The sequence below is a fragment of the Kogia breviceps genome, chromosome 4 (genome assembly GCF_026419965.1).
Source record: "Kogia breviceps isolate mKogBre1 chromosome 4, mKogBre1 haplotype 1, whole genome shotgun sequence".
NCBI lineage: Eukaryota > Metazoa > Chordata > Mammalia > Artiodactyla > Physeteridae > Kogia > Kogia breviceps.
In genome coordinates, this window is record NC_081313.1 from 56,388,412 (window position 1) to 56,416,194 (window position 27,783).

At 44.1% G+C, this 27,783-nt stretch overlaps 1 protein-coding gene across 9 annotated transcripts in view; it reads right to left on the bottom strand.

Annotated features, from left to right (window-relative positions):
* Positions 1–27,783, bottom strand: part of ZNF366 (zinc finger protein 366) — a 404,084-nt gene that overhangs the window by 67,807 nt on the left and 308,494 nt on the right. For all 9 annotated transcript variants that reach the window (XM_067031125.1, XM_059061776.2, XM_067031121.1 and 6 more), the window contains 2 exons: positions 4,862–6,216; positions 1,496–1,687 (listed from right to left, as the gene is read on the bottom strand). In XM_067031125.1, coding sequence (XP_066887226.1) covers positions 1,496–1,687; positions 4,862–6,216 — 1,547 coding nt within the window. The remainder of the gene's footprint in view (positions 1–1,495; positions 1,688–4,861; positions 6,217–27,783) is intronic.

Here is a 27,783-nt window from a genome sequence, read left to right on the forward strand (position 1 = left end):
GGTCACACGAGGCCCTGAACTCAGAAGTGTCCCGGGTTTGGTGTTACGCTCTGCTTTCATCGTCTTGAAATTCTGAATAGCATCTGAACGAGGGGGCCCCGTGTTCATTTTCCACCAGGCCCTGTGAATTACATACACCATCCTGCATGCAGCTTCCTCCCCCTTCAGCTCAGATCACTCAAGATGGGACATAAATTGACTTTCAAACCACTGGGAACTTGAAGGAAAGGAGGGGAAACACAAGTGGGTGGCAGGAAAAGGGCTGGAGGGAGCCCCCTCCCTCCCCCACCTCCGGAGAATGCCCACACAGGTCTAGGGAAGCTCTGGCTCCTGACCCCTCTCACCCCGTCCAGGAGTGGCCAGCACAGGAAAGAAGTCAGCTTCACAGGGGGTTCCTTCAAGTGGGGGGACATGCTGCTGAGGGATTAAGGCAGGAACAGCCCCTGGAAGCAGGGAACCCTACTCCAGAAACAGGGATTGACAAAGAATATCACTTGGACCCCATCAGACACACAGGACAGAGAGAAGGCAAATCCATGTCAAACAGAAAGGCTCTAACTATATCTGAATGTGGTGATTTCCCTCTGCTTCCCCCTCAGCCCTCTCCTCGTGACTGAGGTGTCACTTGCCAGTACCTTCCTTGAATTAAACTGCCCAATCCTGAGCAAGATTCCTTCTCATCTTAGAAGTGGAGAAGAGAAACAATGTGGGGAGGGGAGCCAGCCTGGGAAGCCGGAGCATTTCTGCGTCATACCCATCAGTGCCTTGGGCTTTACAAATATCCAGCTCACACTTTACCTTAGCGCGTGAAATAAAAACCCCACCAAGTTACCGTGACACAGAGATTGTAACGAAGATGCTCCATCATATTCAGGAATAAACGAGAAGCACTTCAGCTGACCTTGCACACAGTTGTTCCTCGGCCCACGCCAGCATCTCTGAGGTCACCTGAGGGGCTGGCTAGCCTTGGAATCTCTTCCATCCCCTCTGGAAGACCTGCCCTCAAATTACAGTGCTCAGTCCAAGTGTGAGGAGGGCAGGAGCGGGGGGAGTAGGAAGGGAGGGAAGGGGACAGGGCTGGAAGCTTCTCTGACTCCTCTCTGTGTTCTACTCACTGGCTTGTAAGGGGAAGAGGTCTACACCTGACTGCTGCTTTCTAGAGCACCAGCTCTCACAGTGCCTTCATCCTTTAACCACCTCATTCCCCAAATGGGCCTTCCACCCTCAGCACTCCGTGTACTGGCTGTCTCCACGCCCTGTGCACCGATTCCACAGCGAGACACACAGGGCAGCTCCTAGGGCTCAGCTGAGCGCAGCTGTGGTGGAGAGAGAGGCACAGAGCAGCAGACAGGCCTGGGCTAGGCCGCAGACCTACTCTGAGCTGCAGAGGTCCCTCTGATGAGACTGAGTAGAAGGTTCCCTGGAGATTCTTCCTGCGCATCTGCACAGCCCTCTGAGCCCTCCCTCTCCATGCTCCTCCCGGGCAGCCGCCCACCTTGCATTTGAAGGGCTTCACGTCTGAGTGGACGATCATGTGCGCCTTGAGGGTCTGTTTCTGCACAAAACTCTTGTAGCACAGGTGACACTGGTAGGCGCGGATGTTGGTGTGGATCAGCACGTGTCTCTTCATGTTGGCCAGCAGGGTGAACTCCCGCCCGCAGATCCCGCATTTGTGCTCCTTCACACCCTGGAAGGGGGCAAGATGCAAAAGAACCGTGGTTAGCAGGGAGCAGACTTTCATCAGGACAGTAGCCTTTGCTTTTCTCTCTGCCACATAAATCCACGAAGGATTTGGTGAAAGATGTTGAGTTCCAAATGGTGTGCCTGTAGCCTTGTTAAACTACGATTTTCTTGAAAAGGGTTGATTACGTAATCTTTTTTTTCTTCTAAAAACCATAAACTAGCCAGACTGTTAGAGGAAAAGAAAGCTACTGCTTTTGTTGTTCCTGCTGCTGCTGGGGTTAATTCTATGTTAACAGTTCTCAGGGATTAATAAGATTTTGGTAAGAGCACCATGGAATGAATGGTATGTGAAATGAGTCTAATCCGGCTTTTATGATCATGAAAAAACAAAACCCCCTAAACTGATAATATCATCTCCCATATGAAAGCCAATGTTCTCTTGAGTTCTCATTAATGGACTTGAAAATCCAAGAAGAACAACTCACATCCACACTTCAAAAAATTACAACTCGATAATCGCCTCTTGACATGGTCCCCTGGGCTCCCACGGGCCACAGGGGCCTCTGTGTGATTTGGCTATGGAGCCTCCTCCAAGCCGGCTTCTGTCCGATAGAGCAATTTGGCAGAGGACAGCTTTCTGAATTAGAAAACGGGAAAGAAGAAGATTTTCTAGTTCCCTTGCTGTTTGTGAAGTGTTTTAATACTTAAGCATCAATGCCCTCAACTGAAAGCATTTCTAGGGACTCACGGTGTGAGTAGAGTATTACCTAATCCTGACTAACCAGTGCTTCTCTGAAATGGCCGTTGCAAGAAATCTCGACCCAGGATGACTTTTTGGAAGGACCCAGAACCATGGTATTAAAACTAAGGTTATTACAGGTTTAGAACAAGTCATTTAGTTAACAACTGTATCTTATAAAACCCATATGGCCTGATATTCATAGTGACCTAAGGCAGGAGGGGTTCCAAGGTTCCCTCGGCCTATATTTTCATTTCTTTAACTTGGAACATGGTAAGAGAGTACCACTCCTCAGTTTAGGTGAGCCCGTGGCACTAAAGGGTGAGTTTGGGTCTCTGCCCAGCTGTTTACTGGCTGCATAACCTTAGATAAGTCCCGCAGCCTTTCCTGGTGAAGGCTTCCTCATCTCAAGTTGAAGTGCTGGGGCATGAGAACCCGGGGGCTCTTTCTAACTGTAATACTGTCCAGACTAGATGATTGCAGATGAGTATGGATTTATGCTAATGAAGAGATCTAAATTTTAATGTCCTCCTAAGAAGATGAATTTTTTAAATGCGTTGCATATTCAAACAGTGAGTTTAAAAGTATTAAATTAATAAAAACGATTTTCTTGATGGGTTTAAAGTTTACTTCAGCATCTTCTCAAGATTGTCCCTATACTTGGTTATGATCTAGTTAGTACCTACTTATCACTGTTTTTGGAATTCTCTAAAGAGAATTCTGTGAACAAAGTAAAATTCACATGTGGGCTGGCCTAGACCTCAAGTAAATGAGAGACTGGACACAGCTTTAGGAACAAAGGAAGCTGCTGTGTCTTTAATAAGATCAATGAAATCTCAGAGAGGGGACCTGCGGAACTGCTGGGTGAAGGGAAGGAGGGAGTAGTCTTGATAGTTGTGTTCAAGAGCTTAGGTGCTAGAGACAGAGATGCTGGGTGACTTCCCCATGGCTTGGTGTCTTCATCTGCAAATCTGGAGTAATGATACCCATAGGTAGCTCTTACAGTTGTTGAAGAGGATTAAATGAGAAGTAGAGTACCTGGCACTTAGCAAGTGCTCAGTAAATGCTACCTCTCACTGTTTGCTGACTCCTTTAATTAAAATGCATTTTGCTTCCTAATTCAAAGAAGACCTATTTCAGATACCAGGCTGGTTTCTCCATTTTGAGTTCACTTTCTACCATCTTACACAATTTTTATGTGCTCTAAAATGCATCTCTGATTCCTTTTCCACACATGTAGGAGTCCCTGAAATTAGCACATGGCCCCCCTGGTGGCTGACTCTCAGTTCAGGCTCCTTGTTGATGGCTCCTGCACTAGGCAGGTACCTCCTCTCTGGATGCATCTAAGGTGCCTTTTGCAGGGCAGCTGTTTGTGCAGAGGCCACAAGGCAGTCATGCATTTTGTCTATATTTGGTCCTAACCTATCAAATGAAACCCACAATGCCAGAGCAGAAATATTATCTTGGCTGAGCAAAGTCCTCCACTGACCTTTCAGAATGACAGAATGTTTTAGAAACTCTGGCCTGCTAGAAGTCTCTTCTGCCAAGACAACCACTTGAGGTCAAGGGTGTGAGAGTAGAGTTCAGTGGGGCAAAGTTCCCCTCTTGGAAGCTAAAAGCAGACCCAAGTTAGCTTAGCTGGGTAAGATTTCAGGAACGCACTGGGGCCTTGTTTCAGTTCATCCTGAATGACTCCAGGGCTTCGTCTGCAAACTAGGCTGAACTTAGACATGTGGGCCTATATTTCTCCTTGAAGACCTATATTTCTCCTTGAAGGCTGGGTAAGGTAAAACCAAACCCAACAGAGAAGAATGCTCTCTCATGCCTCCTATAATACAAACCACAGAGCACTGCCACCAACTAGGCAGACGCTCAATGGAGGAAGCACAGACCCGGCTGGACCCAGGCCAGGCTCTGCTCCCCTCAAAACCACCTGCAAATGAAGCAGTTGAGGGAGAAAATAAAGCAAAAGGTAGCCACAGCTTTAGCAGAAAAAGACCAAGAGAATTTTCTAGAGTTTTCTAGAAGGCTCCGATTAGTGTATCCCAGGCACAAAGCTGGTCTTGGGTAGATAGGGACTGACGCACCCTCATGCTAGCGCCCCAAATGAAGTTTCCAGAAATAAAATTTTAGGGATTCTGGGAGGCGAAGAAGCAACAGCCCCAAGCACCAGCTGCTTCCTTCATCCTTCCGCACCCTCCTCTCCAAACTGCATTCTTTCTTTCTAGGACCGCCTGAGACTCTAGAATTGGAGATGGGAAAGGGCTTGATGGCTAGTCTCCCCGTTCTCCCCCATTTCAAGGTGAGGAAGATGAATGTCTGGGCTCAGGTAAGGGATGCCTCCTGCCCAGGGTTACACGTGTCAGGGCTGGGGAGCAGCGCAGGTCTCCTGGGCCCTGGGCCCGGGACTCGTTCCTCTCCCCTGGGGCCCCGCAGTACCTTGTGCGTGAGGGAGTGCTGCTTGAGGTGGTGGGGCTGCACGAATTCCATGCCGCACTCGGAGCAGATGTAGGGCCGGATGTCCTTGTGCTTCATCATGTGGTTCTGCAGCTGACTCGGGTACTGAAAGGTCTTGTCGCATTCGGAGCAGCTGTACTGGATGGGGCCGCGGTGCGTGGTGAGGTGCCTCTTCAGCTGGGCCAGGGTGGGGAAGTCGAGGCCGCACTCCACGCAGATGTTCTCCCGCCCACTGGCGTGCTTGGCCTCGTGGGCCTTGAGCTCGCTGGGGTAGGCGAAGCCCCGGCCGCACACGCGGCAGTTGTGCGGCTTCACCTCGCTGTGCTGCATCATGTGGCGCTTCAGGTGGCTGGTCTGGGTGAAGGCCTTGTGGCACACCTGGCATTTGTGGGGCCGCGTGCCCTGGTGGGTCAGCATGTGGGTGTGCAGGTGGCTGAGCTGCTTGAAGAGCTTCCCGCAGCGGCTGCACGCGTGCGGCTTGATGCCGCTGTGGCCCAGGATGTGGGTCACCAGGTTGTACTTGGAGGTGTAGGACTTCTCGCAGGTGGGGCACTGCCAGCGCTTCTGCGCGCCGCCCACGTCCACGTAGTAGCTGTCGTCGATCTGCACATTCACGTCCACCCTCTCCACCTTCTGCTTGGTCTCCTCGCTCTCCCGCGGCTCGGCTTTGCGGGGCAGCAGCGGCTCCGGCGGCCGCTTGGGCAGGAAAGTGTGCCGACTGAAGGGGAAGGGCGAGGCCGAGGGCATGAAGAAGGGGAACACGAGGCCCGGGGGCACTTTGGGGTAATAGGGGTAGGGCGTGGGCAGGAACGGGGGTGGCGCGGGCCACGGGGCTCTGGGCTTCACGGGCTCCTGCTTGACGGCCTTGCCCCCCAGGTGCTCCAGGCTGCGGTAGAACTGAAAGCCCACGTTGCACAGGTCGATCATCCGCGAGTCGTACTTGGGCCGTGGCGGCGGCGGAGGCGGCGGCGGCGGAAAGAGCAGGCGGAGTTCCGGGGGCCCGGGGTTCTTGCTCGCCTCCGGGTGCAGGGCAAGAGCAGCTTCTTCCGAGGGCTGGTTAGAGGGCATCTTGGTGGGCATGCTCTTCCGTTTGCGAGACCCTCCTCCTTCAAAGACGCCCGGGAATCCGTCTAGGCCTCCTGGAGGAGGCTCATACCGGAACTGGGAAAACGGCCCCCGGAGAGCTTCCGGGAAAGGGTGTCTTGGAGGAGGTCTTCCTCGGGAAACCACTGGCTGCAGGCCGTGGGGGAAGGAGGGGGCCCTCTTTGCACCCAAACTGAAATGCACATCCTCGTCTTTGACCATCTTCATTTCCTTCTGCATCCTTGGCAATTTTCCTTTAAAGAGAAAGAAACTTATCGTTTAAAAAAAAAAAAAAAATCCCCTTTTCCATGAAGAGTTGTGGCTAGATGTCGGTACTAATTTATGAAGGGTAATGTTTGTTTAATACCGCTCCCCATTTATCCTAAGGCTGTTTAAAATATATTTTCCCCCTTGCAAAGCCGGTTACTGACGTGGAAAGCACTGGCCTCCTGGAGTAGGACCCTAGGGCTCCAGTGTAAATCACAGCCACAAAACCATAGCTGTGGGGGTGGCAGAGGGGAGGTATGAGAGTGGGCTGGACGGGGAGGAAACCTGAGAACTCATCTGGCCATAGTCCCCATCTGAGATGAGGGTACCAAGGCCCAGAGAGATGAAGCAACATGCTTGAGTCCCACAGCTACTCAGAGCAGGAGTCAGAACTGGAACACATTCTTCTGCGACTTTTCAGCCTGAGATGGAATTGCATCTGCCAAATGGCGCTTTAAATGTCTTTTAGGGTCAGTTCTTCTCTAAGTGAATTGATTTCCACTGCCTCTCCCTGTCTAGAGTCCTTTTCTTCTGGAGGATGGGGATATTGAAGGCCACACAGGAGAAGGGACTTTACTGCTTAACTCAGATCTCAGGCTCTCTGAGTATCCACCCCCAGCAAAGTGTGTTGCTGGGGTATATGGAGCAGATGAGATCAGTGTGATTAAGAAAAGCATATAATCCAATGTTACAGAGTCATCCTGGCAATTTATGCATTCTAATCCTCCACCTGAAGCAACTTCAGGGAAAAAATTCTAAGATCGTGAGTCTCTAAAACTGCACTTGTGTCTCTTCCTTCATGTAGCTGTCATTGCAAATAAAGCTTGGCCTTTGGTGTTGGTGACTCCTGTGGTGCCTGTCATTTCCCTGCTGAACCAGTTACGGTGTCCTGGTGACAGCATCAGGTATGTCTAGGAGAGCCCGTAGGGCCAGAATCTAAACCAGGGGCCATGCTTCCTTTCACACGTCTCCTTGCCAGTTTTCTATCCTCCTCACTTGGATACAAGTGGAAAGAGCCAAGTGGCTGACTTCCCATTTCCAGTGAAGGCCCTTTCTACCTAGATCCTCTGAGCTTGAATGGGATTGGTCCCCTTTGCTCAGCAGAGGCTCCCACAGAACCAGTCAGCCTGGTCAGGTGTCAGTTCTGGCCTCAAGCCAGTGAAGACAGGGCTGGGAGAGGTTCTGGACTAACTCAGGTCTCTGGCCCCGGGAATGACTACATGCTGAGTAGTGCAGGGTGAGGGTTCCAGGGGTGAGAGGACCAGTGATTTTCTGTAGTCCCTGGTGAGGCAAATGCAGCTTTTACAAGTACCTGGATATTCCCAAATCGCGTGTGTGTCTTTATGAGAGGTTTGAGAACCACAGCACAATTAGAACAGAAATGGGTCTTTTTATGTTGGACTACCAATTCATACACAGAAATCCAACTGAGGGAAAAACTATGTGCCCTTATTATTTGGACATTCTTTAAAACTGTTATGTGAAAGTGTTAGAGAACTAAACCATAATGTCAATTAGTGTTTGCTTTGTGTTTCTGTGAGTGGGAAGATAGCCCTGACTTGTCTTCTTTCTGTGGGTTTGGGGCTTAGTAGTTAAGAGGGGGAGTTTGACTGTCCAGCCTGTGCCCCATCCTTATTTTGCTTCTTCCTAAAATTCTTACTGAAATGCTAGGTCTTCTCCCACTGCTGCCTCAAGGACCACGTACTGTAGGAAGTGATGAGAGCAGTACGAGAATGCAATGTGTAGCTTTGTGAGTCCAGGAGGGGTGTGGGGATGCCATCAAAATGAGGGGAGTAGTGCAGCTGCTGTGAAAGGACCAGGACAAGGATGGAGAGGGCAGAGGCTCTTGGATCATTTCCCAGATCATCCCTTGCCTAATTCATCAGGTCCGGAGCCCTGGATTCACACACAGCTAACGAGGGGGTGGCCCTGGCCCACGAACTTGTTGCATCTATAAAAATAATTGGCTTTCAGACAAAGCTAATATGTCCTATTGAAATAGAGGGGAAAAAGTGGCAGCTCCTTTCTCTGGAATTTCATTTTGGCCACAGTTGGTTGTATAGGAGATCCTATTTGCAAAAAGGCTGCTCAGGCTGGAGAGAACTGTTCCAGGCTGCGGTGAGTAGGGCAATCCACAGCAGAGCCCATCCAAATACAAACAGGTTCTGTTTTATTCTTATCTGGTTAAAAATGGCAATGGTTCCTATGTCATATTAGAGAGCTTGATTGGAGAATTGGTAAAATAGACACATATCAGAACATGGGCCATAACTTATTGAGTTTTTTGTGTATTTTATTGTTAAAAAGCTATTTGAAAGTGCATGGCTAATGCTGTCTGGTACCTTTATACCATGTGCTGTATTGTACCAGAATGTTACTAACTTGGAAAGGAGTGTTATCACTAATTTTGAAACTGAAGTTATTTTGGTTTGTACACATTATTATGGTCTTTGTTTAATATTTTTGTTTTTAGCTGTGACATAGTCTACTAATTCACTCATTTTAATATATTAGGAGTGACACTTCTAATATAATGTTAAGTTCAAAAGCATATTTATTTTCAGTGTTTACATTTTTATTTTGTCACCATTGACCTAGTAAAGCAAAGAAACATTGTTAAACAGAGCTGATGTGATTTTTAACATAAACGGCAGAATTATGTCTCCCAAATCCAGAGATTTTACATATGTACATTTTAATTTCCTCCTTATTTTAATATGGTAAAAATTTTTACCCAGTTTCTGACTTATGCATATACATACCCCACCTCTAAAATAGTAGTCTGCTTGCTCTAGAATAAAATCAGTAACTCAGGAGGTTTCAGAAAGCATTGAGATCCATCCATGGACATTTTCCCAGACCTGTAAAACAGCAGCCCCTTTCTGCATAAAGATCTGAAGGAGCCCTGCCAATCCCTACAGAGGTCAAGGAGAACTAGACCTGCTTCCTCCTGATCTTCTTGAGACATAAGTCAGCTGTAGCTGCTGCTAGTTATTAATATCCCTGTCTTTTGAGTCCAGGGTGGCAAGGAGAGCCCTGGGGGGGGGAGGGTAAAAGAATTACACCCCCAAAACAAATCCATATCAGGGATGGGGAGTGTTGAAGGGACAAGCAGGGAAAGGATGTCTTCCTCTGGAGGTCATTTATCAGTCAACTTAAAACTCTGAACGGCCTCTGCAAAAATATTAACAGGTTCCTAGAAAACCTGAATGTGTGCCACCCCACGCTCCCCTCTGTCTCTAAAAATAGCTCCGCAGGCATCCATGACAGATGCGGGATTCCTATGTAGGAGGCAGGAGAGTCTTGGGGGCAGTGTAGGGGGTGGGGGAACCGCAGCCCCTCCCCTGGCCAGTAATCTGTGGCTGCTCCCAGAAAAGCAGCAGGTTAGAAGACCATTCCCCACCAGGATGTGCTGAAATAATGTGCAAAAATAAAGAACTGAAATTGTCAAAGTAGACAGCTATGGGAGAGTGCAAAGAGCATTGTTTTGGAGCCTGAGGATCTGGGTTTGTGTTAGCAGCTGTGGGAAAATGAGCAAATTAATTTGGAGGTTTGATTTTCTCATTCGTGAAATAGGGGTTGGGATATTCCCATGGGGTTGTTGGAGACTTAAAATAGAATGTGTATGTGAAAGCTTATTAACACTGGACAATGTGTTTCTTACCACTCTTGAGTGGTAAGAAAGAATAGACATGAGAGGAGGGTTGGGGTGATGATCAGTGGACTGAAGCTGACTGACCTCATCTCTGTTTTCCAAACTGAAGCTCTTGGTCAACAGTGACTGGCATCTGGGCCTCCTAAAAACCAAGGCTTTACCCATTTACCCCGAGCTGGTCTCATCCCAGCAGTGAATGTGAACCACACTAAAAAAGGCCAGTGGGTAAAGCCAGGATGAGTTTATGAGATCAACCTTCTAGTATAAGAATACTCCCCCATCCCTTCTCTATGGCTCTTTCCTCTTACGGACATATCTTCGAGCCTGCATTAGTAACAGATGACTTTGGTTACAAAAGGGATTGGGGATTGGGTGGGGACAAAGGGGACTGGGTGGTCTCATGAGCTATTTTAGCCAGTCTGTGGGAAGCTGAGGAATTGTTCCTATTTTAATATCAGAGGTCACCTTCCCAGAGACAAGAGGACCTGTTTGTCAAACCCAAACTCTCAGACACTGGGACAGTGCTGGATCAACACTGGCAAACCAGCTCTTGCAATGCCTGCGGGACTGTGAGGGCAGAGACTGGGTCTGTCTGGTTCACTGCTGGGTTTCCAGTCCCCAGCATGATGCCTGATGCAAAGTAGATGCTCAGTAAACTGCTGTGGGATGAGAGAAGAAATGAATGGTTCTTGTGTTTAAAGTCTCCATATGGAACTTTAAATGTTTAATTTTATCTTACATTATCTAGACTGCAGGTGACTTTGGGGGGACATCCCTAATCAGATCATGAGCACACTCATAAATTCTCGGGTAGTTATTGTGGGAAGAACCTGATTTACACACCTTGTGTGTCCTCTTGCTTGGCTCCATTCCCAAGGATACCACTCTCTGAATTGACCCTCAGGTTTAGGGTAAGCCCTAAATCCTGGCTATACTAATGCTAGGATACAAGATTCTGCAACTCAGTCAGAAAATGCCTGGAAAGTCCAATAGGCAACAGATAGAAAGAAAGACCCGTGGACTGAAACTGTGAAACATAAACCAGGAGTGGGTGGTCACCCCGCACTCTTCCACCCCAAGGAAATGTTTGGGAAGTTGGTAGCATCTACCCCTTGTACTAACGTGGGGTGGAGAGGGAGAGGCCTCTGAATAATCACGCATCTTCATTGCTAGAGTCAGACAATGTTCTAAGGTTCCTGGCTTTCTTCCATATATAGTCAATTGCCAAACCCAATAGGCTGTAAGTCAGGAAGCAAATGGTTTGAGGAGGAAAATATTGGGTTGATCCGTGTAAGGGGAAAATGGGACTCAGGATGTCTTCTGTAACAGGTATTATCCATAAGAGTTAGTTATGAGGAAATGGGGAATGAATGGATTTTAAAAACAAAAACAAAATCTCTTTGAACCATAAATACCAATTAGAAATGCAAGGCTTAACCAAGATGAAACTACTTTTAGTTTGGGGAAAAAATTCTTCTAATAATGCCCTTTAATTGGGAATTCACCTACTGCACCAAAATATAAATATTCCCCAGATAAAATTACTGGTATTTTGTGGTTCTCATTGGAATCGGAGGTCAGTCCAGTAAATGCTATTAGAAGAGTCACTGTGAGTCAGCATCCCAGGGGCAGATCTATTTATCCCCACTTGACAACAATGATTTCTATTCATTCTGAAATTCATGAAAGAATATATTCTCTCACATTCTTTATTCCTTGAAGGTTTCCAGTGTTTCATTGGAAAACATTACATTTTACTACTGGAGACACTGACTTCCCTTTTACTTTGAGAGAATAGCACTTTACTTACATGGTCAGCCCTGGAGCTCTGCCCTCAACAAAGATGGAAGCAGTGAGGAGGTGCAAGTGGAGGAGAAGTTTAAGAATAAGAAGCAGTGCTGAGAGCAGCGAAGAGTGGAGAGTTGTGGGAGGTTAACAGAAGGACAGGATGGGAAATGTATGGACTAATTGCCAACCTCTCTCTGTGCATACAAAGGGATCCTGTTATAAGGCTCCTCCAAAGTGGGATTTTATTGGATCACCTGGTTCTTTCTGAATTTGTGACAACAGAAAGAGACTTTGAGTCGAAGAATTGAACATTCTAATGATTCAACGTAATTGTTTTAATATATATGTAGTTGTACTGTTGAGTTCTTCATCTGCAGGTGTTTGGCAAGTAATGATTCAGTCTTGCATTCCTGATATTGGCAGGAATAGAAGGATCTCCATATGCATCTGGCAGGTAGAGCAATATGTTCTAAAGAGATAGATGGTCTGCCTTGTCACTCCCTGGGTTAGAGGTAGAGTCAAGAAGAGGGAACCAGAAGCTTGGTAGCCAGATCACAGAGCCCTTCTGGATGCCTCTGTGGCCCCTGTTTAATTTATAAACCTGAATTCCTTGCGTTTTGTTATAAAATGTAATCTGTCAGCCATGGCATGAGCTGAGTTTTCTAGGTTGGTCAGAAAATATTACTTGGTGATGAGACCTGTTCACATGTGAAACAGTCAATTGAACTCACATATTATTTTTTTTAAGTTCCTAAATACCGCCAAAACATAACATAAAGTCAAGTTTAGTTTTCCATTGTTTAAATTGTCCATAATGAGCATGCATTTATACCATTTACATATAGATGTATTTTGTAAAGAGCCCTTATTAAGACAGCAACAAGAAATTCAGTTACTAACTTGCATAGGTTAAATGGATATGGGTTTCATTTAGGAAAGCGCTTAATGCCTAGGTCTAGTTTCTGAAAAGCAGGGATAAATATAATTACTTGAGCGCTGGAACAGTTGCTAGTATGTTGGGGTTATCACTGCCCTCGTGACCCATTTAAAGGAAGGAAATGAATTGGAGATATGACTTAGCAGTTCTCTCTCCCATTTCTCAGAGCTGATATATCTCTTGGGGATGGAGCTCCAACTGGAATGTTAGAATTTTTCTCCTAATTTCTTTAGAGTAATGTCCTTAGAATATATCTCAATTTTGTTGTTGTTGTTTTATGTTCACAGATCAAGTAAACTTGATACACCCACTCCTAGCCAAGCAAATAAACACATGCATGTTCAAAAGCTTCATTTTGTCTGTCTCTGAGGATGACTGCATCTATGGTCTGGTGGGCCTTAGAATTGGTAGATAATACCAGAAAATATGATGTCTGGCAAGCAAAAGTAGTAAGAATCAACACATAATAGATGAGGTTAGCCATCTGTGGAAGGAACCTATTTAAAAATGTCACTCAAGGCAATATTTTTGTGGGGAGGGGAGTAAAAAACTGTTTTGTTTTGGTTTTTTTTTTTGCGGTATGCGGGCCTCTCACTGTTGTGGCCTCTCCTGTTGCGGAGCACAGGCTCCGGACGCGCAGGCTCAGCGGCCATGGCTCACGGGCCCAGCCGCTCTGCGGCATGTGGGATCTTCCCGGACCGGGGCACGAACCCGTGTCCCCTGCCTCGGCAGGCGGACTCTCGACCACTGCGCCACCAGGGAAGCCCTAAAAAACTGTTTTGTATCATGATTGTGGTAGTGGTTACACAACTCAAATAGAACTCAAAAAAGGAATTTTACTGTATAGAAACTCAAAATAAGTTAAAAAATATAAAAGAAACATACAAAAGTGTTACTCTGTACATTATAAAAGGAGTAATTGAGGATATTTGGGAAATATCCAACAACAGTTAAGGTGACCAGATTCTACTCTCTAATCAATTCATATCTTTAGAATGCATCCAATAATATGCATATGGTATATAAAGAGGGGTACTGGGTTTTAAGAATTTGATTATCTAAATTCCTGCTCTATCCAAAGGGGAAACTTTATATATGGCAGATACTAGCTTTTTTTTTTTTTTTTTTTTTGCATGTATTCTATTCAACAAGAACATTGTGAGGCAGAGATTGTGCATTAAGTTATACTTCAAGGTCTTCTAATCTTTGGCCCTTCTTGGATGTTCAGCAAATAGTCTTTAATTCCTCCAACACTCTTTGAACGTAAAGTAGTCTGCTATTAGTGGATAAGATCATTCTGGTGACTAGAAAATATACTTCTACCTCTTGTCAATTCATAGGTTGATATTGACAGTTAGGTCCATAGATCACTCTTATGAATGAATCACTTACCCTGAGACTGATTAACTGAGTGCTCTTACAAAATGGAACTCATGAATCTCCAAACCCACTGACCAAATCCTGAGTCATGGCAGCCCCACCAGGAGCTGCTACCCCATGAAGTCTACCTGAGCAGCCAGCTGCCTTCTTTCTCTGATACCTTTCACTGAATATATTAGCCAGACTGTCCCAAGTTTCTACAGGGCAGGAGGTGGAAAGAACCTCACCGACTGGTGGCTTTATGGAGACTTAGAGGTGAAACTTTCCATTCCACCAGAACTGGAAGAAAATTCCTCACTTCTCTGAAGTTGATCACATTTGTTTGGTGTCCCGCTTATTGACTGGGTCCTGTGCTGCTGGTCACCTTTCTGTGTGGGTGGGTGGCTTATATTTCTAACAGAATCTTGTAGAAAGTCAGAAACTTGCCTGTTGCCTTATATATTGTTGGGATCTAATCATTACTTGGGAATTTATTTGACAAATGCCACGTTCCAGCTTGCTCTTGCTCTGTGATCCCAAGCAGAATTTTATGTTACATGAAAGAAGGAATAACTGCTTTAGTTGGCCTGTCCCAATTCATCCTGAGCCAACTTCACATCCATAAACTGCCAAGAACATCTCCAGTGAGGAGAGGGGTTTAGAGAAGGTGTAGCAATGACTAGGGTTGTGCTTTTCAGAAACATGGCCCCCTCTGCTTTATCCTGGCTCAGAATTTTTGGCCAGTATGTGCTGTATTCCTTTGACCTGGAAGATGGAATGCCTTATTACATTGAAGTAATATGAATGATTGTGGGAGGGCTCTGGAAATGCCCAAGGGCACAGTGATCAGATACCACTGAGTCTCCCAGGGAATGTGTCACTGTAGAGTACAACATGCCCACGTTCTAGCAAACAATATCGCAGGAGGGGAGGCCACCACCATTTCTCACTTACTTAACAACTGCAAGTGCCCCATGCTCTCCTGGCAAATGCTCATTAGCTTTGTGGAAACACCCATCCTATTGGGCAAATGGATCTGTGACCTCACCCTTTCTTTTTATTTTTACATGGGTAGGATTCCTGTTCTTTTTCTGCCTTCTGATGAATAATTACTCTTCTTTTTTTCCCTTATACTTTTTAGTCCAAGATCCTCTCACTGATCTGCTTTATGTTGATTTTTTTCTATTGATTCTGCTCACTAAAATCATGCTTGGAAAATATATATACTTACAAAATATATAGACTTATTTCCTCATGTACTTGTACCCATAACCTATCTTTGGCAAGAAACACAGGAATCTTGTAATATTAGTTGCCTCTGGGGAGAAAGACTGTATGGCTCAGGGTGGAAGGCTTGGGAGTCTTTCTAGCAGCCAGGTTACCCACTTTAGGAGGGACCAGTCCCATCAGAGCCTGTAGGAAGGTGCCGCTCAGTTGTACAGCTCCCTGGGCAGAGAGGAGACTTTTAAATGTATACCCTTTCAACTTATATTTTGTACACTGTGACTGCCTTGGCTATTCAAATACTTGCATTTAAAATATAAAAATGCATATTGTCTTTCAAACAGCAAACATTCAGACAAAATTAGTCTTGAAATCCCCTTCCTTCTGAACGCTGAACAATTCTCTTGAAGCGTTTCTTTGGACTCTCCATTTTTCTGCCCCTGGCAGAGTTTACCCTGGTTTATACTTTGGGCATGCAGCTTTATGACCCAGACGTATATCAACAAGGAAATAAGTATAAGCAACCACAAAGACCGCATGAAGAAAGTCAGGTGTGTATAAGTCACAAATAAACTACATTCAACCTTGGAAGTTAAGATGAAGATGAGTCTGACTTGAAGATTCACAGTAATTACAGAATCACACTGCAAATATGACTAATACGGTTTCTCCATTCTACCCCACCCCCGAGTTATTCCTTGGCTCCTTCCCCAATGCTGAGAGGGAACACTAAGATGCTAAGGATGAGATTGTTGGATTGGGGGCAAAATCAGGTCCTCCCCCCGGGCCTCAAGGTAGTTAAGGATAAAAGTATGATCCTATTTATGCCACCGCAGAATCATAAAATGTCAAAGCGCAAAGCATGCTCCAGCCCTCAGTTGGGATTCGTCCCTCCTTCCTCTCAGCCCCCGAGTCTGTACCCATGTCCCTGATGTAGCCTCTGCCCGCAGTATTGCAGCCATCTGCCTCTGCAACACACTGTTGTTCCCTTGCGGTCGGGACTAATTCCCAGACTTTTCTGTGTCTTCACTGACTTGTACAATGACTGGTACTTACTAACATTTTTAAGTGATACATTTTCAAATCGCAATAATTTTCTAGTCTTAAAATGATTTCATTCTGTGTTTTTTTTTTTTTTTTTTTTTTTTTCAGTACGCGGGTCTCTCACCGTTGTGGCCTCTCCTGTTGCGGAGCACAGGCTCCGGACGCGCAGGCTCACGGGCCCAGCCGCTCCGCAGCATGTGGACTCCTCCGGGACCGGGGCACGAACCCATGTCCCCTGCATCGGCAGGCGGACTCTCAACCACTGCGCCACCAGGGAAGCCCCTCATTCTGTTTTTATATGTAATAATATATAATGTAAGATACTCTAGGACTTGTTATTGCTTCAGCATGTCTCTGATTCAGGGATTTTTCTTTATCAATTTCTCCTTTCTAATAAGTTCTGTCTCATCCACCCCAAATGTTAACTTCCTACATAGAAAAAAGGACCAAGAAGTCAGTTTGCCCACACCTGCCATCTTGACCATTCATTCTTGGGTGGTCTTTACAAAATCCTGTTCATTGTTCCTTGGACACGACTATTAGCTTCTCATCTTCTTCCCATTCCCATACCTAGTATTCCAGTTCAAGTGCCCACCACATCACTGTAGGGTTACTTTCAACAGTTTCCATCCACTCTTCCTTCTCCTTCCTTCCAAATCCCTTGAATACCAATGCCAATTCCATCTTCTGAAAATTCATCACTTTTCAATATTTTTTTGGCTGCACGGCACGTTTGCAGGATCTTAGTTCCCCGACCAGGGGTTGAACCCAGGCCCCTTGCAGTAGGAGGTCAGAGTCGTAACCACTGGACCGCCAGGGAATTCCCTGAAAATTCATCACTTTTCCTAAGACAGCTCTCTGTTCAGGATCCTACAACAATCGTGTGTAGAGATTGCTAATTGCTGCTCCAATGTCCATTCCCCCTTCCTTGAGAAATGGAACCCTGATTTTGCTTGTGGTGACAATGTGCCCAGCAAAAACACTAACCTTCCCAGACATTCTTTCAGTTAGGGTACCTTGTGCCACAGTTCTGGCCAATACAGATGTAAGCAGAAGGCTGCTAGGAATTCCTGAGAAAGCCTTTGCATTCCTAATGCAGAAACCACCACTTTATCCTTTCCTGTCTCTTTTTTCTGCCTGAAATGTGGTTATGAGGCTGGAGGTGGAGCAGTCATGTTGGAAGCGTGAAGCAATAAAGTTAATGACAATGCCTTCCACAACTTATGGCAGAGGGGAAGAGGGAAAGTGTCACTGTGGAACTCTTGAACCCACTTGGTGCTAGTCTTCTTGCTCTCTGAGAAAATGAATCCTTTACTTGCTTAAGAAAATGTATTCAGATTTCCGTGGTTTGGAACTAAACATATTCCCCATCTGATACACAGAGCAAATTAAATGTAAATATCTCTCCCTGACCTTCAAAGTCCTTTATAAGCAGGTCCAGCTCAATTCCCTTTTTCTCTAAAATTCTCTCAACCCCAGTGAGACCAGGCCTTCACTATTCTCTACATGGGGCAAACTAATTCCTACCTCTTTGCCCTTACTTAGACTGGTTGATCATCCAGGAATATTCTTTCTATTGACCCACTTCTTCTTCCAGACTGAACTTAGATTCAGCTTCTTTCTGGAAACTTTTTTCCCTACTCTTATGCCCAATTATCTCACCCAAGAAGATAAATCCTATTGCGTCATCTCATGGAGCCCTGGAGATTCCCTAAGAAATTAAAAGTAGGACTACCATACAATTCAACAGTTCCACTGCTGGGTACATATCCAAAGAAAACAAAACTATTATCTCAAAGAGGTATCTGTACTCCCCTGTTTGTCGCAGCATAAAAGTTATGTAATCTAACGTTACAGATCTCTCCATCTTCCACCTCTCTTTCATAGCCCCAGCTTTACTTTCCTGGCAGAACTATTAGAATATATCTTGGCCATTCATTTATTTATTGTCTGTCTTGCCCCACTGGACTGTAAGCTTTGTGAGACCAGGTACCATGCCTATGTTCTTCACTGTTTTACCCACCTAGAAGAGTGCCTGGCACATAGTAGGTCGACACATTAGGATCATTTGGGAAGCTTTAAACATGTAACACCCCCCCCCACACACACACCCCTAAAATAAATGCAATGCCTAGACCCCTCCCCAGACCTGTATTACATCAGGATCTCTGGGGGAGGGGCTCCAGGTAAGGCACTGGTGTTTTTTAAGAGCTCTGTAGTTGATTCTCATGGCCATTCAAGGTTAAGAACTACTTTAGGGAGGTGCTCGATACAGAGCCTACACAATTAGGGAAGCACGAGTGGGCATGAGGGTGGTGGTAAAGGAGGGATTCTGATGGAAGAATCCCTGTGACTTGCAGTCACCCCTGCCTTTCCGCCTCCCACCCAGGCTCCTAGTAATGGGGTGTGAGGGTGAGGAGAAGATTCTTCTCTATGCCAAGGCTGAGATGATGAAGCATAGCCCATGGCAGTGGCCACTTTGGGGTCCAGGTAATCCACAAAGGAAAGCATCCTGGAGAGGTCATGCTGTACCTAGTGAGAGGGAGGGCACCACAGTGTACTATTTGCTTACATACAAGTCCTAGACTGGAGAACCCTCCTGACCCCTTTTCCTCCTCCCAGGCCTTCAACCCACCCCAGGGCCCTACCTAGCCACCTTGCAAGAAGCTGAGCTGGAGATTTGTACCCACCATCAACCCCCCACCACAGGGATGGCTCTTCTTGGCTCTTTTAACCTGCAAAGGTTGACAATAAGGAAGAGGTACAAGAAGATTTTCTCCCTACATGATTATGATACTTCTGAAAGGTTGAGCTGCGGGATTTTATTTTTTTCACTTCTCTCCTGGAAATCACCTCCATATGCTGATTGGACTGTAGGATAAGACTTCTTCTTTACACTGAGAAAGCATTTCCCACTATATTTAGGAGACAAGTGGAACTGCTATTTTTTTCAGCTTCCTTAATGGCTTTCAATGCTATTTGTCAAGGTTGATTTTCTTAAAAAAATTTTTTTTAAATTTTCTAACAATAAATGACTAGATGTAAAATCTTCCCTTGTACTTTGATGGGTGGTTCACACCTTTTGGAATATGTAGCTCATAATTTCAGACGGAAGCAGCTGGTACTCGACGTTTAATTCCAACAAAATGCCTCATTCAATTCCCCCTCTCCCAGATAGGGTACACAGACAGTTGGAAAATATTCAATGACACTGATCCAAATGTCCACATTAAGTGTGGAGAAAAGGTAGAGTATGCTTTTAATATCCTGGAAGCTGAGCTAATGGCATTGAAATGTCTGATCTTAAGAAAACATGACTGTGGCAAGAAAGGGTGACTATTTTAGCTGCTGTTGATATCTGCATGGGGGACCTTTGAAACTAGGGTAAACACACAGGTTTTTGTTCCTGAGTCTGGGTGAGTGTTTTACCCAAGGAGCTTTGCTGTAAATCAATGGTTTAAGTATTAATAATGATAGCTATTGTTAACTGAGGACTCACCGTAGGCAAGGCTTTTACACAGATTACCTTGTTCAATCACTACTATCATTATCCCTATTTTATAGATAAGGAATTTGAGGCATAATGACTATAAATAATTTGTCTAAGGTCACATAGCCTGGAAGTAGTAGCTCGTAGCCAGGGGTTGGCACACTTTTACTGTAAAGGGTCAAAGAGTAAATTGTTTTGGCTTTGTGAAGCCTACAGACCCCATTGCAACTACTCAACCCTGCTGTTGTAACGAAAGCAGCTATAGTCACCATGTGAACAAATGGGAGTGGCTGTGTTCCAGTAAAACTTTACTGGAGATAGGTATATAAATGGGAGAGAGAGAGAGAGAGTGAGAGAGAGAGAACTGTATCTCAATAAAACTGGAAGAAAAGTTAAAAAACTAAATAAAATTTAAAATTATGAAATTAAATTTTAAGGGTACTGTATTGTATACTTGAAAAAAATCCTTTAAAACAAAAGCAGGTGGCGGCAGCCAACATTGTTCTCAATGGTGAAAAACTGAAACCATTTCCTCTAAGATCAGGAACAAGACAAGGATGTCTACTCTCACCACTAGTATTCAACATAGTTTTGGAAGTTTTAGCCACAGCAATCAGAGAAGAAAAAGAAATAAAAGGAATCCAAATCGGAAAAGAAGAAGTAAAGCTGTCACTGTTTACAGATGACATGATACTATACATAGAGAATCCTACAGATGCTACCAGAAAACCACTAGAGCTAATCAATGAATTTGGTAAAGTAGCAGGATACAAAATTAATGCACAGAAATCTCTGGCATTCCTACACACCAATGATGAAAAATATGAAAGAGAAATTAAGAAAACACTCCCATTTACCACTGTAACAAAAAGAATAAAATACCTAGGAATAAACCTACTTAAGGAGACAAAAGACCTGTATACAGAAAACTATAAGACACTAATAAAAGAAATTAAAGATGATACAAACAGATGGAGAGATATACCATGTTCTTGGAATGGAAGAATCAACATTGTGAAAATGACTCTACTACCCAAAGCAATCTACAGATTCAATGCAATCCCTATCAAACTACCACTGGCATTTTTCACAGAACTAGAACAAAACATTTCACAATTTGTATGGAAGCACAAAAGACCCTGGATAGCCAAAGCAATCTTGAGAAAGAAAAATGGAGCTGGAGAAATCAGGCTCCCTGACTTCAGACTATACTACAAAGCTACAGTAACCAAGACAGTATGGTACTGGCACAAAAACAGAAATATAGATCAGATAGAAAGATAGAAAGCCCAGAGATAAACCCATGCACATATGGTCACCTTATTTTTGATAAAGGAGGCAAGAATATACAATGGAGAAAAGACAGCCTCTTCAATAAGTGGTGCTGGGAAAACTGGACAGCTGAATGTAAAAGAATGAAATTAGAACACTCCCTAACACCATATACACAAATGAACTCAAAATAGATTAAAGACCTAAATATAAGGCCAGACACTATAAAACTCTTAGAGGAAAGCATAGGCAGAACACTCTATGACATAAATCACAGCAATATCCTTTTTGACCCACCTCCTAGAGAAATGGAAATAAAACAAAAATAAACAAATGGAACCTAGTGAAACTTAAAAACTTTTGCACAGCAAAGGAAAACATAAACAAGACCAAAAGACAACCCTCAGAATGGGAGAAAATAGTTGCAAATGAAGTGACTGACAAAGGATTAATCTCCAAAATTTACAAGCAGTTCATGCAGCTCAACATCAAAAAAACAAACAACCCAATCAAAAAATGGGCAGAAGATCTAAATAGACATTTCTGCAAAGAAGAGATACAGATTGCCAACAAACACATGAAAGGATGCTCAACATCACTAATCATTAGAGAAATGCAAATCAAAACTACAATGCGGTATCACCTCACACCAGTCAGAATGGCCATCATCAAAAAATCTACAAACAATAGATGCTGGAGAGGGTGTGGAGAAAAGGGAACCCTCATACACTGTTGGTGGGAATGTAAATTGATACAGCCACTATGGAGAACAGTATGGAGGTTCCTTAAAAAACTAGAAATAGAACTACCATATGACACAGCAATCCCACTACTGGGCATATACCCTGAGAAAACCATAATTCAAAAAGAGTTGGACTTCCCTTGTGGTGCAGTGGTTACGAATCAGCCTGCCAACGCAGGGGACATGGGTTTGAGCCCTGGTTCAGGAAGATCCCACATGCCGTGGAGCAACTAAGCCCATGTGCCACAACTACTGAGCGTGCACTCTACAGCCCATGAGCCACAACTACTGTAGCCTGCGAGCCACAACTACTGAAGCTCGTGTGCCTAGAGCCCATGCTCCGCAACAAGAGAAGCCACCGTAATGAGAAGACCAGGCACTGCAACGAAGAGTAACCCCCGCTCACCGCAACTAGAGAAAGCCCACATGCAGCAACAAAAACCCAACGCAGCCAAAAATAAATAAAATTTTTTTAAAAAGAGTCATGTACCACAGTATTCATTGCAGCTCTGTTTACAATAGCCAGGACATGGAAGCAACCTAAGTGTCCATCGACAGATGAATGGATAAAGAAGATGTGGCACATATATACAATGGAATATTACTCAGCCATAAACAGAAATGAAATTGAGTTATTTGTAGTGAGGTGGATGGACCTAGAGTCTGTGATACAGAGTAAAGTAAGTCAGAAAGAGAAAAACAAATACCGTATGATAACACCTATATATGGAACCTAAAAAAAAAAAAAAGGTTCTGAAGAATCTAGGGGCAGGACAGGAATAAAGACACAGACGTAGAGAATGGACTTGAGGATACGGGGAGTGGGAAGGGTAAGCTGGGACAAAGTGGCATGGACATATATACACTACCAAATGGAAAATAGATAGCTAGTGGGAAGCAGCTGCATAGCACAGGGAGATCAGCTCCGTGCTTTGTGTCCACCTAGAGAGGTGGGATAGGGAGGGTGGGAGGGAGAGGCAAGAGGGAGGAGATATGGGGATATATGTATATGTATAGCTGGTTCACTTTGTTATAAAGCATAAACTAACACACCATTGTAAAGCAATTATACTCCAGTAAAGATGTTAAAAAAAAAAAAAATAAGCAGGTGGTGGGCTGGGTTTGGCCCTGGGGCAGTAGTTTGCTAACTCCTGCTTTTAGCCAAGATGTTAAGCTCTGTTTTGAGGCCTGTTACTGGACTCTTTTTATTTCAATAATCCTCTTTCAAGATCTTTTACATTTACGTTTGAGCCACTGAGCCTACTTACTCAATGACCTACTGAGCAAATAATTGTGATTTTTTAATAAGTCACATTCTTTAATGCCAGCAACATTCTAAATGTTACAGGAAAGAGCTTCTGGATGAGTGGGATTGTAAGCCAACCAGGACTCTTCAGAGGAAAGCCTCCGTGTGCATCTTAGCTCTCATGAGCTTGTAAGCTGGCACGGTGGGAGAGGAGCTGAGTTTTGCAGCATCCTCTCTGTGCCAGGCCCTGTGCAGAGGCTCTTCATGCTCTCCATGTCCTCAGAATGTCTATATACCCCTCTTTCCATACAGGCTTCAAGGACACACAACGCCAACAAGATAAAAGAACTGAAGAAGATGGAGTACTGTATCATTTAATCCCGACATCAATCCTGCAAGACAGGCACCATTATTCCATTTTATAGGTGAGAAATAGAAGCTCAGAAGGGAAGTTACTTGCCTGAGGTCAGAAAGCGAGTGAGTGGCTGAGCATTTCACCCCAGACATGCCCAGTTTCTTTGCCTGTACACCTTCCGATTGGCTACAATGCCCCTTTGTAGTGGACTGCACGCCTCACCTTACTTCATAACTCAAACATTGAATGAGTTTGGAAAGTTAGTTCAATTTGAAATTCTGTTTGCTTCTACTCTGTAAAAATGAGGATAGGAAACCTTGGTGTATCCTACTTGCTTGACATAGTTGCTAAGATAGTCAGTCGAGGTAGAGTAAGTGAAAGATCCTTGCAAAGTGTGGAACTCTGCCAAGGTGCCATGGTGGCATGTGCCAGAAAACTGGTCAGAGTTGCCGTGAGGCAGGAGCTTTCACCCCCTCACTATACTGCTGGCTACTGAAAGGGTTCCCCTGCCCCCAGGGGACCCTGGGCCACTGACTCATTCAGATTGCCAAAGTCTGGAGAGGAATTGGCCCCCCAAATCCCCTGAAGTCAGCCCAAAGCTCAGGAACTTGGAAAACGTAACAGAATTGTCATCCAATTTCTATTCACATAAATGACTCTTACGAAGGTACTCATAAGTGTCATCACCATCTCTCCCCACACCGCCTTCCTCCCAAGGGACCTTCCTCCTACTTCTATTCCTCTAGTTTCAAAAAGGGCTCTTTCTCCTCAGGATACATATAAATCCAACCCTTTCTCCCAGCTCTAAGCCCTGCCCAGTTGTTTCAAGGACGTTGTAAGGAACGCGGTGTGAGACGGCTTTCACGGGTCTTTGCCTCAAACCTGTGACATTTCAAAACTCTTGGCTGAAAGTTAGAAACTAGAAAAGTGGAATAGCTTGATTATATTAGGAAAAAAAATGTCTGCATGTCAAAAATCACATATCATTCAAAAGGAAATGGCAAACTGGAAAAATATTTTCAATACAGGACACAGAACTAGTATTACTCGGTATCTAAGATCTTCTACAAATCAATCACAAAAGTGACTACTTAAAGTGGAAAACTGGGAAAAAGCCGTCAAAAGGCAATGCACAAGACCAATTCTAAAGACAAATTAAAAAACACTTTTTGCCTAGTTTGAAGTAACACAAGATATCCAATTCTTATGGAAGCATCAATAAAGGAAATGTTTAGACAAAACATACAGGATTACACCGGCATATTTAAATTGTGTGTGTGTGTGTGTCTCTGTATAAACCTACACCTGCCTGAGACAATTTGGATGACTGGAGACAATGATATTGGAGACGATGATTGGACTGAACGTCAGATTTAAAACTTATGAAAACCACATATACAAACATAGCCAGGATTTCAACTCTGAGAATTTTGACAAAGGGAGAAAGAAGTAGATATGTTTAGGGAGGAAGCAGCCTCATAAACTCTTGTTTTGCAACAGTGTCTGGAATGAAGTATATAAGGCCTGAGGCTCCATCTAAGGCAAAATCATACTGGAGAAAAATCCATTCATGAAACTAAGTCATCCTAATGCAAATGACATTTCATGAGTAGAGACTGAAACTAGTGTGAAGGACATTTTCTAAATCAATGCAAAAGTATGCAGAAATAGCTGGATCTAAATTGAATAAGAATTGTGTGACAAATTGATGAGGTGGTGAGGAAAAGCCAATTAAGGTACTGATGGGCCTGTCAAGAGAATCTGAATGCTACAAGACCTAATCTAGAAGATTCTGGGTAAAGATGTTTCCTTGGAAGGGTTAGCAAAAGAAAGAGTTCTTTTAAGTGCTTTCCCAAAGACTATTTTCTGTCCTTTGGAGCTTTTTGACTTTGAGTGGTTGGGAATGATTGGTTTTGATGATCTCAGTCGCTCTCTCGCATTCTCTCTCTCTCTCTCTCTCTCCCTCCATTACCACCAACAGGCTGACTCCCCTCTCCCGCTCCAATAACAGGCTGATTCTGTTAGATCATTAACCTTCTCTTTCTTATTAAAAGAGTGCATTTGATAACATCATTTAACAGGGCACTTGAGAAATGGCCCCTTTCAAGTGTTCCTGTTCATTTGTCCTGGTTGAAGAACTGGTGAGGCTAACTTAAGACAGATGTGAGCACCTTTCTACTGAGGGTCTCACTAGGTAAGAGGTAGCTCATTTGGGTCCATTTAATGATAACGAAAATATGAACAAATCCAATCTAGAGGACTGCCTATAATTTCGAAAATCTTTGAGTTTCAGCTATTCTGTAGGGATTGATGGGAAATTCAACATGAGTGGAGAACGTTCCTGCTTTAGAACTTCTTAGGGAGAATCAACCAAACCACACTGTAAGAGTGACCCTTGGTGTATCTTATTCTAGAAGAAATGAGTCCTGGGCCAATTCATGTTTTCTGAACTTCATGTGACGAGTGTGTGTGATATTCAAAGAAGGAGGGAGCACCATATGTGGACACCTTAAAATTGACAGGTGACTCAGCTCTCTTGGCGCTATCTAGGCTGCTGGCAAATGACAGGCGTAATATGAAGCCCATACGGTGTCGTGGTTAGCAGAAAAACTGGAAGAAAGTCATGAAAGCAGTTGAGATAAGCTGGCTATTGATCAAGATGGATTAAAAGACAAAATGAGTTGGCACCAGAATTAGATTAAGATGAGCAACTCTACACACTTTATTTTTAATGACCTTTAAATAATATAAATTCATTACCATTTTAAAATTTAATACTGCAATGTTTAAATTCTTAACCCTGGTGGTGCAGTGGTTAAGAATCTGCCTGCCAATGCAGGGGACATGGGTTTGATCCCTGTTCCGGGAAGATCCCACATGCCGCAGAGCAGCTAAGCCCGCGCGCCACAGCTACTGAGCCTGCTCTCTATAGCCCGAGAGCCACAACTAAGCCTGTGCACCTAGAGCCCGTGGTGCCCCAAAACAAGAGAAGCCACCACTATGAGAAGCCCACTCACCGCAACTAGAGAAAGCCCGTGCGCAGCGAGACCCAACGCAGCCAAAAATAAATAATTTTTTTTTAAAAAAGAAGAAAATGAAAATAATCAATAATACCACCACCAAGAGTAACTATGTTAATATTTTGGTTCGTTTCTTTCAAGTCTTTTACTATGTATGAATACATTTTCTTTTACAACACTGATTATTTACTATATACCTCTATGCAACAATATACAATTAACTCTGTAGTAGACAACTCTGTACGTAAATCTTGGTTGCGTGTCTATCATTCCCTTAGTTTAGATTCTCTAGAAACAGAATTACCGAGTCAAAAGATATGAATTTCGGACACATGGACATGGGGGGAAGGGGAGGGTGGGACGAACTGGGAGAGTAGCATGGACATATATACACTACCACGTGTAAAATAGCTAGCTAGTGGGAACCTGCTGTATAGCACAGGGAGATTAGCTCAGTGCTCTGTGGTGACCTAGATGGGGGGATGGGAGGCAGGGAGGCCCAAGAGTTGGGGGATATATGTATATGTATAAATGATTCACTTCGTCGTACAGCAGAAACTAACACAACATTGTAAAGCAACTATACTCCAATTTAAAAAAAGATATGAATTTTCAGGTCTTAACATGTATCACTAAATTGATTTCTGGGAAGGTCAACCTAACTTATTCTTAAATTATCCATTTCTTTAAATGTATCTTTTTACCTTCTATGTAGCCTTTCATTTTCCCCTTGAAATTAAATAATCTCCTAAACTTGGCTCAATAGAATAAAAAACAAATCCAGGTTTACTGAGAGAACTATTTTGTGATTTTGTGGTAACTTATACTGAGGTGATTCTCAACTTTCTCAAATACTTTCATACCTGTTATTACATTTAGTCCCCACAAAAAATCCCATGAGGTGAACAGAATTAATTAGAGAATGTTTTAAGCTTTGGGAGAGGGTTTCAGGCATTATCTTGTTCAGATTGTATTAATGTTTCCATCTGACAAAGGCACAGGGAGGATATGAGACTTAAAGTTCTAGAGCCTAAGTGTTTGGAATCTCAGTTCATATATCACCTTCCCACTGGATGACCTTGACTTTATACTGGTCCATGTAAGGCTTTGTGTCACTCCCAATTTCCTCCTCCCCTGTTTTATCAATGTGTTGGGAACTACACCATTCAATCTCTCCTTATTATAGGGTTATGCAAATAATTGGAAATCTGGACTGAGACTCATAAGCAGAGACAGAGCAAACTTGAAACAAGCACTTTATCTATGATGTGGATGATGACCTAGAAAAGTATCCCCAAGAGTATGTACATGAAAATGAGCCAATGGACTTGAGAGAGTCAGGTCTGAACTTGGGGTGAACTTGATAAACCAAAGTGGGCAAGGGAGATTTAGTGAGGACAAGTTTAGAGCTCCAGGCTCAAC